Source organism: Pleurodeles waltl, chromosome 12 (assembly GCF_031143425.1).
Source record: "Pleurodeles waltl isolate 20211129_DDA chromosome 12, aPleWal1.hap1.20221129, whole genome shotgun sequence".
Classification (NCBI taxonomy): domain Eukaryota; kingdom Metazoa; phylum Chordata; class Amphibia; order Caudata; family Salamandridae; genus Pleurodeles; species Pleurodeles waltl.
In genome coordinates this window covers 519259437-519273942 of record NC_090451.1, presented here as the reverse complement: position 1 = coordinate 519273942, position 14506 = coordinate 519259437, and the positions used below count along the sequence as shown (strand labels likewise).

At 44.4% G+C, this 14506-nt stretch overlaps 1 protein-coding gene across 2 annotated transcripts in view; it reads left to right on the top strand.

Moving 5' to 3' along the window:
• Nucleotides 1–1975: 1975 nt before the first annotated feature.
• CFAP263 (cilia and flagella associated protein 263) overlaps nucleotides 1976–14506 on the top strand; it is a 191466-nt gene continuing 178935 nt past the window's right edge. For both annotated transcript variants that reach the window (XM_069217411.1, XM_069217410.1), the window contains exon 1: nucleotides 1976–2129. In XM_069217411.1, coding sequence (XP_069073512.1) covers nucleotides 2005–2129 — 125 coding nt within the window. In that variant the 5' untranslated portion in view covers nucleotides 1976–2004. The remainder of the gene's footprint in view (nucleotides 2130–14506) is intronic.

The window sequence follows — 14506 nt, the reverse complement described above, 5'->3', positions numbered from 1 at the left end:
GTGCCCTGACTTGAGTCTGGGTTGTTGAAGCTTCCCAGTCCAGAATTGTCTGGATCTTCAGTTATAAAGGTTGCACTTGGCCTCCACCTACTAGTTGGCCCAAGTATACAACAGTGCCCTGCCCTATCTGGCACTTTTATGCCTTAATAGTGAGGCCTGCTGATTGCAAGGTCTTCAGAACCTTCTCCAGGTGGATCAGGTGATCCTGCCAGGAGGAGCTGAAAACAGCAATATCATCTAGATATTACGCACTAAAGGAAGCCAAGCCAGCAAGGACTTGATTCACTAACCTTTGCAAGGTGGCAGAGGCATTCTCTAAACTGAAAGGGCATAACAGTGAACTGAAAATGCCCATCAGGAGTAGAGAATGCTGTCTTCTCTTTTGCTCCAGGTGCTATCCTAATTTGCCAGTACCCTACAGTTTAGTTAAAGGTACTAAGTAGTTTGGCAGCACCTCACTTGTCAATTAGTTCATCTGCTCTTGGTATAGGGTGAACATATGCCTTGGTGACAGAGTTGAGACCCCCTATAGTTCACACAAAACCTCATCTCTCTCTTGCCATTTTTGGAATGGGGACTAGGACTACTGGGCTAGCACAGGGACTGTCAGAAGGCCATATAACCCCTAAATCCAGCATCTTGTGGATTTCTACTTTGATGCTCTCTTTGACTTGGTCAGACTGTCTCCTGTGTCCACATCATGGGTACACAGGTGAGTCTGTCCAGGGGTCAAAGAGAAGAGCCCAGCACACTGCTGTAGGACTTGCCTGCAGTCAGCTTGCTGTGGGGCAGTGAGGGTGTTAAATGCTTAATAAGTGGTCTTTAGAGAAGGTTAAGGAGAACATTCTTAAGGCACAAAATTGTTATAATGCCCACCCCAATTCCAAACATTGAGTGAAGGATGTCACACTAAAAATTGGAGATGGGGTTATGGTCATAGAACCACATAGAAAAATCAAAGGTAGAAGTATATTTATGGGTCTGTTCCAAGTTGCTGAGTTATTCATGAATTCAGCAAAATTGAAGGCAGGAGAGTATGGTATTTCATTAAATTAGCCAACTGTACTGAGGGATCAAAGGTCAAACATAATTTCTGTAAAACGGGTGACATGGTTTAGTTGTTGGGCTTGAATGCTGGTGACTTGAGTCATTCTAGTGATAGCCGGAGTGGTGGCGACTTGAGTGTTTCTAAAAGGGGTAGCAGGAGTAACAGCTTAACTAGTTATTGGGATGCTTCAAGATAGGAAATTCACCTGGTTCTTCTGGTATTTCAGAGGTACCTAGCTCTTAAGGGAGGTCAGACACACTCATTCCTATCAAAGAGTCAACAAAAAGACGTAAGAAAAGAGCATCACAAAGTCTTGGCTTTATTGTTGAAATTGTGGGTAAGCTCCTTATAGTCACAGGGTACCTTATACATATATGCCAATATACCCGATTCAGGAGGGAGACTCTTTTTTTTTTTTTTTTTTTTTTTTTTTAACAAAAAAAGGTTAATTGTAATTAGACACCTCTCCGTGTCTTTACAACTCTAGAGAGGAAGCAAACGTAAGTCAAGGCTTACTCCAGTGGTTGGGTGAAGTTACAAACTAAGATTTAGCAAAAGAAAATAAATGACACATACATTTTTGTCGTCAAAACCAGTGTTTAGCCTCCCAAAAACTTGCATTTTCAATCAGTAAAAAGAGTATCATCTTCAAAAGATCACTGTTGGTTTCATTAAAAAAAAAACAGACTACCACCAATTCTTCTTGTCATCCTTTCTTTAAAATACCTGCAATTATGATAATCTATAACTTTTTTTCAAAATAACGCTATTTTTACGGCTATTTTCCCCCTTTATAGCGTGTGGATTTTAGTAAAATTGTTCTTTGTTGTCTCTTCTATGCGTTCTCCGGGCTGAGGATCGATGACTGTTCCCAGGGTAACAGAATGCACTTGTCTACGATTTTCCCCTCCGACTGCGTCGCGCGAATATGACAGTTTGTGTTTACCCTAACAACCATGCCGGACACCGAGACGGAAAGTGTCAAGACCGAGTCCCTGGTGGGGGACGATCCGGGGCTGCAGCTGTCAGAGCTGAGCTTCCTAGATACAGAGGAACTGCGCACAGAGTCACAAAACTTCAGGTAATTGGGACAAAGGTCCGGACGTCCGTACGCATATGTGCTCTTTTCGTCCCTTAACTGTAGTTGCTACCGCATAGCCCTATGGGGGATGTAGTAGTTTCCCACGCTCTCAACACGGTGGATTGGGTTGTGTTCCTAGCAGCGCCTTCACCGTGGTGTTTATTTTGTATTTTATGTTCGTGAGAGTCAGGAGTAAAAAAAAAACAGCCGCTTGAATAGTTAACAGAGTTCCATGCATCCACCGTTTGGTCACAGCGTCTTTTTTGTTCTATACTAGTTTATTGTTTATTTGTCACGCTTATATATTATATCACATTTATCTTATTTATTATTTCGGTGAGTCACGGCCAGGGTTGGTCTGTAAACTCTCCTCATTTAGAAGGTAATAGACACAGAGAGGTGAGTCTGACTATATCCAGAGGGGAGGCTGAGTGAGTACTGGGGATCCTACCTCCACTTCCTTCTGCTATGAATTTTTATGGAGCACCTAGGGCTAATGAAACGGGTAGCGTCAGCCAAGAATATTTGTATATTCTATCCTGGAACATTGCGGGCTTGGCTAGCGAAATGAAAGATTGAGGACTGGTTAAAATGTATTGACCAACATTCCAACATGCTGCTTCCAGGACACCTGGGCCCTTGGAAAATTTAGCACAAAAGGCTTCTAAAACTTAAGTATACCGGCCAAGCTCTCCAGAAAGGGCCGCCCATCCGGGTATGATGACAGTGTGGGTGTCATGTAAACTGCAATGCAAGGTAGAGCTTTTAGAGGCATTTGTAGTAATGGTTGTAGTAAATAAACTTATGGGATCGGGGAGCGGGTGGATGGAATGGAATCTAATGACACAGTATTGATGTCAGGATTGGAATGTATGATTTGTTGGAGGTGGTTAACCGTGCTGGTTGTATTTTCATGTGTCTCTGAATTTTACTTCGTAACAATGGATTCAACATAATAAATCTATTTAAGAAGAAACGAAGAACCCATCTATTTCTTTCACAACAGCAGCTTATCTGCCTCCCAATGTACTTCATGTGAGGGTCTGGTCCACCGGCCCAAAGGTTATGTGATTGAGATTTTGAATGTTTATATTACCCCTGGCTGGTCCTTTGAGGTCCAGTAGAGTTGGGGGTATTTTGTCTCCACCATCGAATCCATCAACTGCCTGTAAGTTATGTGAAGAGGGTAAAAGAGGAAAGCATCTGTTATTGATTTGTGGTGATTTTAATACACAACCATCCAGTGCATTATCAATAGCAATGTTCTAATGGAAGATCACTGCCTGGGTAGCCCTGAGGCAGCTATGAGTTGCTTCAAATCAGTATAGAAGGGTGATACATTCTTTGATTTCTTGATAAATTATTGGTTGCGTTTTATCAATGTTGCACATAGTACTGCCAAATAAACGTACGATAACAGAAGATTGTCACTAATCGATTACGTTCTGGTTAACATTGAGGGTTGGGAATGTGTATGTGATCTGATAATTATCAGAAGAGTGGAAAGTGAACACGATCCTGAAGTTCCTCTTGCAAGGTTGAGTCCTGTGTGGAGTACTAGCACCCACAGTGCAAGCATGGTGAATTATGGCCACAAAATCGCTCCAGCTAACAACAAGAGGAGAATAAGATGGAGTAATGTGAAATTCCTTCGTGAATTCCCATTGCTTGAATGTATAGAGGCAAAGTTTAGTTCTATTATTCTGAATACCTCCGTTGATTATAGTAGAAGCATCTTAGAGACTTACTATAACATGGCAGGGGAGCTGGAACTCTAGTGGTCCAAGCCAGTCGGGACTATAACTGTTGGTCATGCTGGTGAGAGGCAGAACACAAGGTATAGCTGGTACGATGATTAATGCTCCTGTTTGAAGAGAGACTGTCTTGCAAGCTCTGACAGGGCGCCACTGTGACCCCCAGAGCAAAGCGTTATTTCGAAGATGCAGGCAAGAGTATAAATATCTCCTAAATGTTAAGAAGTCCCAGCTTCAAAACCTGTTATTGGAGGAGCTAAAGGAGACCTCTCTGAAAAAAAACACACCAAGAGGTTCTGGGAACTTGTCACACGGGTGGACAGTTAATGTTCTAGAAAACCATATTAGCCTAGCAGTGTGGGTCAAATATTTAATTCTTTGTACAGTCTTAAGCCCAAAGGGCAGCCCGGCCACCTGACAGTGTGTAAGGATCCTTTGGGGGCCACTGTGCAATTAATATCTTAGTACCGGAACTGGCGAGAGAACTGAGTGCTATGGAGAAACATAAAGTTCTAGGCCCTGACCTAGTCCCTGTTAATATTTATAAGGAGGAGCCTCATCTATAGGCTAAAGTCCTTACTAAAACATTAAATTCGGCCCCTACTGGAAACATTATTCCATTTTCCTGGTATTTAGCCGTTCTTGCACCTACATTCAAGAAGGGCGACTGGCAGTCCCTCCAACTATCGGCCATTTCCCTTCTTGGATGGGGCATTCCCTTTCCCCTTGGGAAAAGCCTGCCTAATCTGTTACAGGGTTGGGTTGCTAGTCACAATATTATGACAGAGGCATATGCTGGCTTCCGGGCATGTACAATTTCTATTGACCAAGCAGTCCGATTATTTATGATTTCATACAAGTTTACTGTCCTAAGGAAATCTTCACTGTACCTGATATTCGTGGATTTGAAAGCAGCGTTCAACCTATTTGACCGGGACAAGTTGTGGAGATCGTTGGTTGAACAAGGGGTCAATATCACAAATCACCCTTGGTTGGACAATTGTGGCTCTCCAGGCCGACAATACCACTAGAGTCAGGTACGGGCTGGGTGGTGAATGCACTGAAACCTTCCCAGTAGAAAACGGTGTGCAGCAAGTCTGTGTGCTGACACCTTTACTTTTCAACATTTTCCTAAATGATGCAGTGGAATATTTATTGGGTAATCCCTTTGATGTCCCTGTCATAGCTGGAAAAAAGGGTTCCGATTTTATTAGCTGGGAACGCAGTACTGATGACGCAAACAGAAAACGCAATTCATAGGTTACTAAAGCGCTTTGTGGACTATTGTGATAGGAAATCCCTGACCATCAATACAAGTAAAACAAATAGTATGGTATTGAGGAACTCTCCCCTGTCTCAAGCGGAGGTTTATGATAGATAGTACCCCCATTGAGACTGTTAAGCAGTACGATTATCTGGGGATCCGGTTTGCAGAGAAATGACAACAGGGAAACCACATTCAGAAGGCAACTGCAGTCCTGAGACGGATGTCTGGTGTAGTCCTGAAGTTCAGACACAAGGCAGGTGCCAGAAGTATTCATATTATTTTACAAATAGAAGCTCAAAAGGCAGTAGCAGCACTTTATTGGGCTGAACTTTGGGGGTATTCAAATTTACACCAGTTGCAAGTGGCTGAGAACAACTTCCTAAGTGCCTTGCTGAGGCTGGGGCCGGGCACCCCCCATTGACACTTTATGCTGACCTTAGTTAAACCCCAGTAGCAGAGGTAGCAGCTCTCAGACCAGTGCATTATTGGGTCAGGCTGATGAGAAATCCAAATGCATCAATATATTTACGATCTTTGGAAGCCTCAACATCAGCTGGTGGCTGTGCAAGTAACAATTGGCCCAGTGCTTAATTTGTGCTTGTTGTTTCCGGTGCTGAGCACTGGCACTTATTTTCGAGGACCGGCGCTTATTCTTCTGCCTCAAGCATTTGCTGAGAGCAAAAGAAACACATGGGAAAGACGAAAGAGGAGAAAAATGAAAAAGCGTCACAATGGGAGAGAGCAGAAAGCTGCAGGAGTGAGCTGAAGGGGTAGAGAGTGGCTTTAAATGTACTGAAGGGGGCCGCGATGGCTTCAGGATTACGCTGCTTCAGTATTCCGTGCTCGCACATTTAATTGCAGCAGCTGCGTGTTTCAGCTCTGAGGACCAGCGCGTTTTTATTTACAAATTAAGCACTGAATTGGTCGTTCCATGTAAAGAATCTCTTGAACGAGCTGCAGATTTGCTCTCTGTGGACCGACCCAAATAAAATAAGGTAGGACACTGCAGATCTGTTTACGGATCACTATCACAAACGCAAGCAGATGAGGCAGCGTTTGTTTTTGAAGCCAGAGTCTATTTTAGGTAATTATTTCAGCAGTGACCACGGCGTCCCATGCACATTTGATGAAGCAGAAAATGAAGGTTTTGATTTATTAACGCATAAACGTAGTGTGAAATAATCATGTGTGACTTTAACCGAACTAATAAAGATTGTACGGGGACAAAATGTGCCCTTAGAGTAGTTTGCCAACATTTATACGCGTGCTTCATATAACGTGGTGTATTAGAATTGCACTAATCCGACATAATCGTAAACGTGTGCTACGATTTGCTTGTTTGAAATGCTTTAGCTTAGCATTACTTTAGTGGAGGCTTTGGCCTAGTGGCCTGGTCTCACGGTTTAGATGCTCGTATTTTTTTTCCAATGTGCTATTAAACGTGTATTTCTGCTTGAAGCTGTACTTTTCCACAGAAACTGTTCACATGCTTATCTTAAAGTTTCGTGCCAGCCTGGCATATTTTCTTCTTACTTCAAGGTCGACTTGCAGGTGCGGACAATAGAGGCTCTGAAAGTGAGCTAATTGGTAGACAATGTTGCAACTTGCGTACCCATCTCCAAGGATAATGTATGCTTAAGTAAAAGCTTGAGAACTGTCGTTTTTGATTGGACAATTTGAAGCTAACCTATGAACCCTCCAATGGAGACCCTACTGGATTCGAACTGTTGTCTATAAAAACCAGGTGCACAAGAAGAAGGTAGCCTTTTGCAGCCATTACCAGCTCGATACCCGCCATTTTGCAGACTTCGTAGCTATTATGGCCCACTTTGCTGCGACGCCATTTTGAGAGACTTTGATGCTTTCTCTAATCGAGAGAAAGAGACTTTAATGATTCTGGCCCTAGAGACTTTAACTTTGAAATGCCCTTTGCATGAAGTAGTAGTTTTACCTTGCCGCCGTGAGGCAATTGCCCCGTCCACCCCTGCCCCTTTGCCCCGTCCCATGCTGATCGAAACGGTACCCATGCTGACCGAAGAACGGTACCTGTGAGACGAAGACTTCCTTGTATGCTGATCGTAATTGGTAAATATGAAAGGAAATTGTACAATTGCATTGTGTTTCTTTTAGGTAACCAACTGCTGATTTTGATAAGATCCCTAGCTAGGAGTTTTCTAAATTTATGTTGCTAAATTGTTTTTGCATGAAGTCCCACATGCCGATGCTAATTTGAGGTTAGATGAGGATTCCATATGTTGCACGATGCAATTTGAAATCTTGTTATGCTGACTAAATGTATGCAATTAGCTCATTACAGATTATCGTATTAGTGCTTTGCATTGCCATTATCGAATGCCTTGTGATTCAAATGCTACATAAATTACACTTGTTTCGCCGTTATGGACAGCTATTAATGTTCATTTACGTTTATCATTTGGTGTTGAGACACATATATATTGTGCTAGCTTTGTTAATATAGGGAAATAAATTCACTAACTTTGCAATAAACTGGCGTGGTTATTCCTGACTGAAAGGTCAGGGTTCGCCGAAATGTATTCTGGATTAATTGTTAAGTGTTATGTTGATCAAGGTATTGCTTATGTTCGTTATTGATTATTGATTTGATGCGACTGATCGATTAAGAGTACAGAGAGTTCCCACTTAGTCAAAAGATTCATCGGCCTAAAGAGCGTCCGAACACAGGTAAATTATTACTACGGACCGCTCTATCACATTCTACCTGGATTTGATCTTCCCTGAGCTTAAGCTATCATTGTATGTAAAATACAGACTGGGTATTCTGCCGACCAGTTAGAAGCAATGGACTCGCTGCTGGTGCCAGTAGATGGTAGCAGAGGACGGTTACGTCTTTTGGGACCCTGTACTATTAAAGTACATGGTGTTGAATTAACGGTTACGCATTTTGAGACCCCATTCGAGAAGTTGAATTAGATTTTTCTAGGATAAAACTGATTGACAGAATGATGATGGGCTAGGTCCACCGCGACTTTCCCGGGATCTCGGAGCTTGCGAATGGAGAGAACGGAGGTGTGGAAACAGCGTTGGCGGTACTAGTGATGGTATGAGTGAAGTTAGGGTTTTGCGCTTGCACAGCTTATTGCCGCAGGGTGTGTGAAAAGGTTGAGAGGATTTTTTTCTTTTAAAGGATAGCGGAGGTGCGACTCCGAGTGTAGAAGTAGAGAAGTCGTCGAACTTCATAGAGATAGCGGAGGTGCGGCTCCGAGTGTGAGAGTAGGGAAGTCGTCGAACTTCATGTGCGTGTGGCGCTTTGTGCATAAAAAGGTCCACGTGGTTGTTGTTGTTGAGACGGGCCCTGCGAGGTCAAGAGACTCCGGAGTATGTTGATCCATGTTGTGGTCTGGGCGGTTTAGTAGGTTGATCGGGCGTGGTCAACGAGTCGGTACGTGTGTTAGGGAGTGAAAGAAACTTCGACTTCGGGCTTTGACAAGATTCTAAGTGCACTATAATAGATCATTGACAAGTTGAGAGTAGGTCTGCAGGTCAGATTTGCTTGCGAACGTGGGGACTGAGAAAGACGAAATAGCGGCCGAGGCTAGTGAAAGGTCCCTAAGGTCCTGAAGCGATTGTGTTACCCTTCCTGTAGTAAACCGACAGATCTGTTTTAGTTTTTGGTAGCTCGCGATACATGCAAGAAGTTGTTACGGGAGGAGGTGAGTGAAGGAGGACTAGCCACGAGGCTTTGTCAGCCGCAGTGTGTATGAGTGTGACGTCACTAGGAGCCGCGCTGGGATAGGTTGGTTGCAGAGACGGGTCGCGCATGGATTGGACGCAGTCCGTGGGGCTCGTTTGGAAGGGGAAAGGCAAGCGAAGAGTATTCCGGGAATTAAAGTCACCTATTGATTACAAATTTTGTGGAATAAAAGTGACCTATTGATCATAAACTTTGTGAAATAAAAGACGAGAAAATGAAATTCCTTAAAGCATTTAGGAGCGCGATGAAAGGGGAGTCTTACATCAAAGCGAGCGTAGGAGAAGAGACGCCGCCCGAGGGCACACCAGCTTACATTGTAATGGAGGAAAAAGGGGTAGCTCCGTGTCTTTGGCTAAAGCAATGGCACAAACTGACAGAGAAACATGGGAGCGTAGAGTTCCCGATACATGGGACATTCAATATAAGGATCCTAGAGAATCTGAGATTCACGATGTATGACATGAAGGTACCTCCAAGGCCAGCACAGTTTGAGGCTCTAGCAATCTGGGAATTAATGGCTAGACAGCAACAGAAAAATACGTTTGAAACAAGGATGAGGAAAGTAGAAAAGACACTAGCGGATGCTAGGTGGGATAATGCACAGAAGGTGTGGAGGTCAGATGTATTGCAGGGGATAAAATTGTTTCCAGCAATTACTAAGGAAGAAGAGGAGACATGTAAGAAAGCTACCTGTAAGACAGACAGGAAGTGTTCCAAGGATAGAGAGGACGAGGAAAAGTTGAGAAGAGAAGAGGAGTTAGAGGATGAGGAGTTAATAATGCAATTGCTGAATGACCGTCCACCACCTTATGCGGAGAATGGACAAGGTCCAAGTACCAGTTCTGCCCCTCCGGCACCGGTACAGAACAGTGAAACCCAGAGTTCAGGAGCGTCATCGGGATCTAAGGACCCAAGTTTACTGTTTACCCCGCAGATACCGCAGGTCAGGAGAATATATCCAGATGTGCCCATGTTGAAACCAGCAGAAAATTATCAACCGCAGATGCCAGGGTACTACAGCAGTGACAATAGTGGAGGAATGGTTCTAGAACAAACCGTAAGGGGAGTACAGAATGGTCACAATCCAACAATGATACAGGCTGAATCAACTCAGTTTATGATGCCTCAAAAGCAGATGCAGGGAGGAAACGCACATGCTCAGATGACGGGGAGTCAGATGGGCATGCCGGCAATGATGACCCATAGTATGGGAATGAACATGCCTCAGAACATGGGAAATGGACAGAACCCAGATGCGATATCGCTACCCATTACTGTAGGTCCACCGGTACCTCTGTACAGTCAGCCTAACTTAGGTATGAGCGGTCAGGGATCAATGCTGCAGAATGGGACAGAAAGGAGGTGCATAGAGAACACTCCAGGGATAACTCCTATAGCGGCTCAGCCAAATGGATCTGGATCCTTGATGGAGTTTAGTCCCATATGTGCTCAGTCTACACTGGTGAGGTCGAGTCCCCCACTGATAATACCTTTAACATCGAATACTGAAAAGTTGCCGCAACCATCAATGGCAGTCGATGTGAATGCTACACTGATGGGGGTAAATGCGCAACAGCTGACACAGTGGTTCAACAGTTTGAATTCCACACAAAGTTCAGACAGTGGGAAAGGAGAAGATTACTTGAATAGGATGAGGCTGAACATGGAAGCACAAGAATTGGTGGAAGGGACTATGGGTGTGAATAGGTTAGAGTCCTACACGGAAGAGGAGCTGAGGTACCTATGTCCAAAGATTACGAAAGAAGTGAACAAGGTACATAAAAGTTTGCAGGAAGTAGCGGACAGAAACGGGATTGACATAGGCAAGATGAAACACTTGAGCAGAAGCTATATGTTGGATTTTGGGGCCACAGATTTTGAACACATGAGGTCAGCAGGCATGAAGGCACACCTTAGAGAATTGTTGCAGAGTGCACAAGTGTGGAGGTGCTTAGACAAGTGGGAAAGCAGGTGGGTAAAGAGGAAGGAAAAGAGGAGGGACAGTGCTACAGAGCATAATGAGAAAAGACCACAAAGCAGCGAGACAGTAACCATGTTACCAATGAGGGAGACAGCAGGGGGAAAATTAATACATGTACCATGGCACAGAAGCGACATTCAGTCATTTACGGATGATTTTCCCAAACTGAGAGAGAAGCCGATTGAATGGTATCAACAGACTGATAGGTTTGTGAAGCTTGCAAAATGTCTCTGGGAAGACCTGAGTACTCTCTTTGAGATTGTGGTTCCAGCAGATTTGTGGGAGGATTGCAAAAGAGCTGTAGGTTGGCCGACAAGTGAACCAGAGAGAGACAGGGAGACGGGTGCACCATCACCTATGGTGATGAGCTTGTACTATAAGGTGACTGAGCATTTGAAGACGAAGGTTGCCGCGAAAAATGTGGATTGGCAGAAGATTGATCGAACTGCCCAAGAGGCTAAAGAATCGATTCATAGTTACTATGAGAGGTTGTTGAAGGCGTTCAAGAATTACAGTGGCACGGAAACAATCGAGGCGAAGGATATGCTTAATTTTGTGTTTAGATTTGTGGAAGGGTTGAGACCAGAGATAAGTCAGATGATAAAGTCGCATTTGATTTGCTGGCAGTCGAAACCGATTGATGAAGTCTTGAATTATGCGAAATATTGTAGCGACGAAATTGAGGTGAAACAGAAAAAGCTGAAAGAGAAGGTGATGATGATGCAACTTAAGGCAGCTCAGACAGGTCTGCAAGGTTTGCAAGGGATGCAAGGGTTCCAACAGCAGGTACCGCAACCGCAGCCGCAGTTGCAGGGAAACATGGCGTTTCAGCCACAGGCGAGAGGCAGAGGCAGAGGAGGTTTTGTGAATAATGGTCCGGATTTAAACACTGTTGTGACGGGTGTGCAGGCAATGAAGAAGGTGATGCCGTGTCACGTGTGCGGAATTGTCGGTCATTGGAAACGCGAGTGCCCGATGGTGGCGCAGGAAGGTGCAGGTGCAGGTGTTGGTCAGCAAAACAATGATGTCAATGCCTTTCAGACAATGAGGGGACCGAAAATGAGAGGTCCAAACCCAAATTTTCAGACCATAAATCAATTGCAGGGATTGCAACCTATGCAGCCGCAGCAGATGCAGATGCCTCGTATGCAGATGACGCAAATGCAGCCGATGCAACAGCAGTTACCCATGGTACCTAATCAGCAAATGCAAATACCTTTGGCACCAATGAGTCAGCAGCAAGTGATGGTTCCTCCACAGGTCTAGGGTCAGGTAATGAGTACAAATGGCACCGTACAACAGTTCCCATTACACAGTGAGAGTGGAATAAACAATGTATGGGAGAGTGAGAGCTCAGAAGAGGAAGGAGATTGTGTGCTTGCAGCATCCTTGGAAGTTGATCAAAAGGGTCCGTACGTAGAGGGAAGAGTAATGGGTCATCGTGTTTCATTCTTGGTGGACACGGGAGCCACACGTTCAACTGTTAAGAGCAGTGAAGTACCAAATTTGCCACTCTCAGGGAGGACAGTTCAAGTGGTGGGAGTAGCAAACAGACATCTGACGAACCCAATTACAGATCCGGTACCAGTCAGCATCGGTAACTATCAAGGGGTGCATCAGTTTGTGATATGTGACTCAAGCCCAATAGCACTGTTAGGGAGAGACCTATTGTGCAAATTGGGATGTTCGATCATGTGTTCGAACGAAGGAATAACGATACAGACGAGCAGTGATGGGGAAGAAGAGGACAGTGTAGAGGGGGATGAAATGGAAACAGTAGATGAAGAGTATCCTCTGATTTGTCTTTTCCCGATGATAACTGAAGAAGATATTCCAGCTGAATTACGGGAGACAGTCGGAAAGGAAGTGTGGGACATGACAGGGAAAGAGGTGGGATTGATGAAAGGAGTGGAACCAGTGAAAGTGACTGTAAAGCCCAATGCAATCTTTCCCCAGACCCCACAATACCACATGGCACAAGACACCCTCATGAAAGTTGCTCAACTTATTGACGAATTTGTAAAGCAGGGAGTACTGAAAGAAGTGTTAAGCAGTCCATGTAATTCACCAATAATGGGACTAATAAAGCCGAGTGGAAAGGTCCGACTCGTGCAGGACTTGAGGAAAATAAATGACATCATAGTCAAATGCTGCCCAGTAGTACCGAATCCAGCTGTGATAATGTTTCAAATCCCTTGCGATGCCGAATGGTTCTCGGTCATCGATTTGTCACAAGCATTCTTTTTTGTGCCTCTTCATGAGGACAGTCAATTTCTCTTTTGTTTCAAATTCCTAGACAGAGTGTACAGTTGGTGTCGAATTCCTCAAGGATTTTCTGAGTCACCGTCGATATTCAATCAGATTCTAAAGAGAGACTTGGAAGAGTTAGAGTTGCCATTCGAGTCAACCCTAGTACAGTACATTGACGACCTACTGGTTGCATCAAAGACAGAAAGTGGCTGCACAGCCGATACCATTGCTCTGTTGAACCATTTGGGAAGGAATGGACACAAGGTGTCTCCTTCCAAATTACAGTTCTGTCAGAAGAAAGTGAAATACTTGGGTCACCAAATAGAGAAAGGGTCACGGAGAATAATGAAGGAAAGAATTACAAGCGTGCTTCAAATGAGTCCACCAAAGACAAGGAGGGAGGTGAGGAAGTTTTTGGGAATGGTGGGCTACTGTCGCCAGTGGATTCCCAACTTCTCGACTCTAGCGAAGCCTTTACTGAAACTGACCCAGAAGGATGCTTTGGATCAAATTGAGCTGAAAGGAGATGAGATGGATGCTTTTGTCGAATTGAAAGAGTGCATGTGCAGGGCTCCAGCTTTAGGTATGCCTGATTACACAAAGCCTTTCACATTGTTTTGCCATGAACGTGATGCATGTTCTTTGTCTGTCTTGACTCAAGCCCATGGTGGCGTAAACAGACCAGTAGCGTATTTTTCAGCTACTTTGGATCCGGTCGCAGCAGCACTCCCAGGGTGTTTGCGCGCCGTAGCAGCAGTTGGTATCAGCCTTACTCAGAGTGAAGGAATAGTGATGGGACACCCAGTAACAGTCATGGTCCCTCACTCAGTTGAGATACTTTTGACCCGCTCCCGAACGCAACACATGACTGGAGCAAGACTCACAAGGTATGAAACGATCATTCTGGGCTCACCGAATGTGCAGCTGAAAAGGTGCACTACGTTGAATCCAGCAACCTTGCTTCCTGGAGAAAATGCCGAAATTGAGAACGCTGAAGACGTCGAGCATGACTGCCTTCAGGTGACTGAATTTTGCACAAAACCCCGACCGGACATTAAGGATACTAAACTTGATGAAAATGACCAAATTCTTTTTGTTGATGGTTCATGTCTAAGAGACGGGATGGGGATTTTGAAAGCAGGATACGCTGTATGTACTGTGACAGGTGTCTTGGAAGCGGGATGGCTTCAAGGAGTCTATTCTGCACAAGTAGCAGAACTTGTAGCCCTTACCAGAGCATGTCAACTGTCTGCATTGATGAAAGTCACCATTTACACTGATAGCCAATATGGGTTTGGGATTGTGCATGACTTCGGACAACTATGGTCACAGAGAGGTTTCCTGACTTCTTCAGGATCCCCAGTGAAGAACGGGGAAAGGATAAGGGAATTG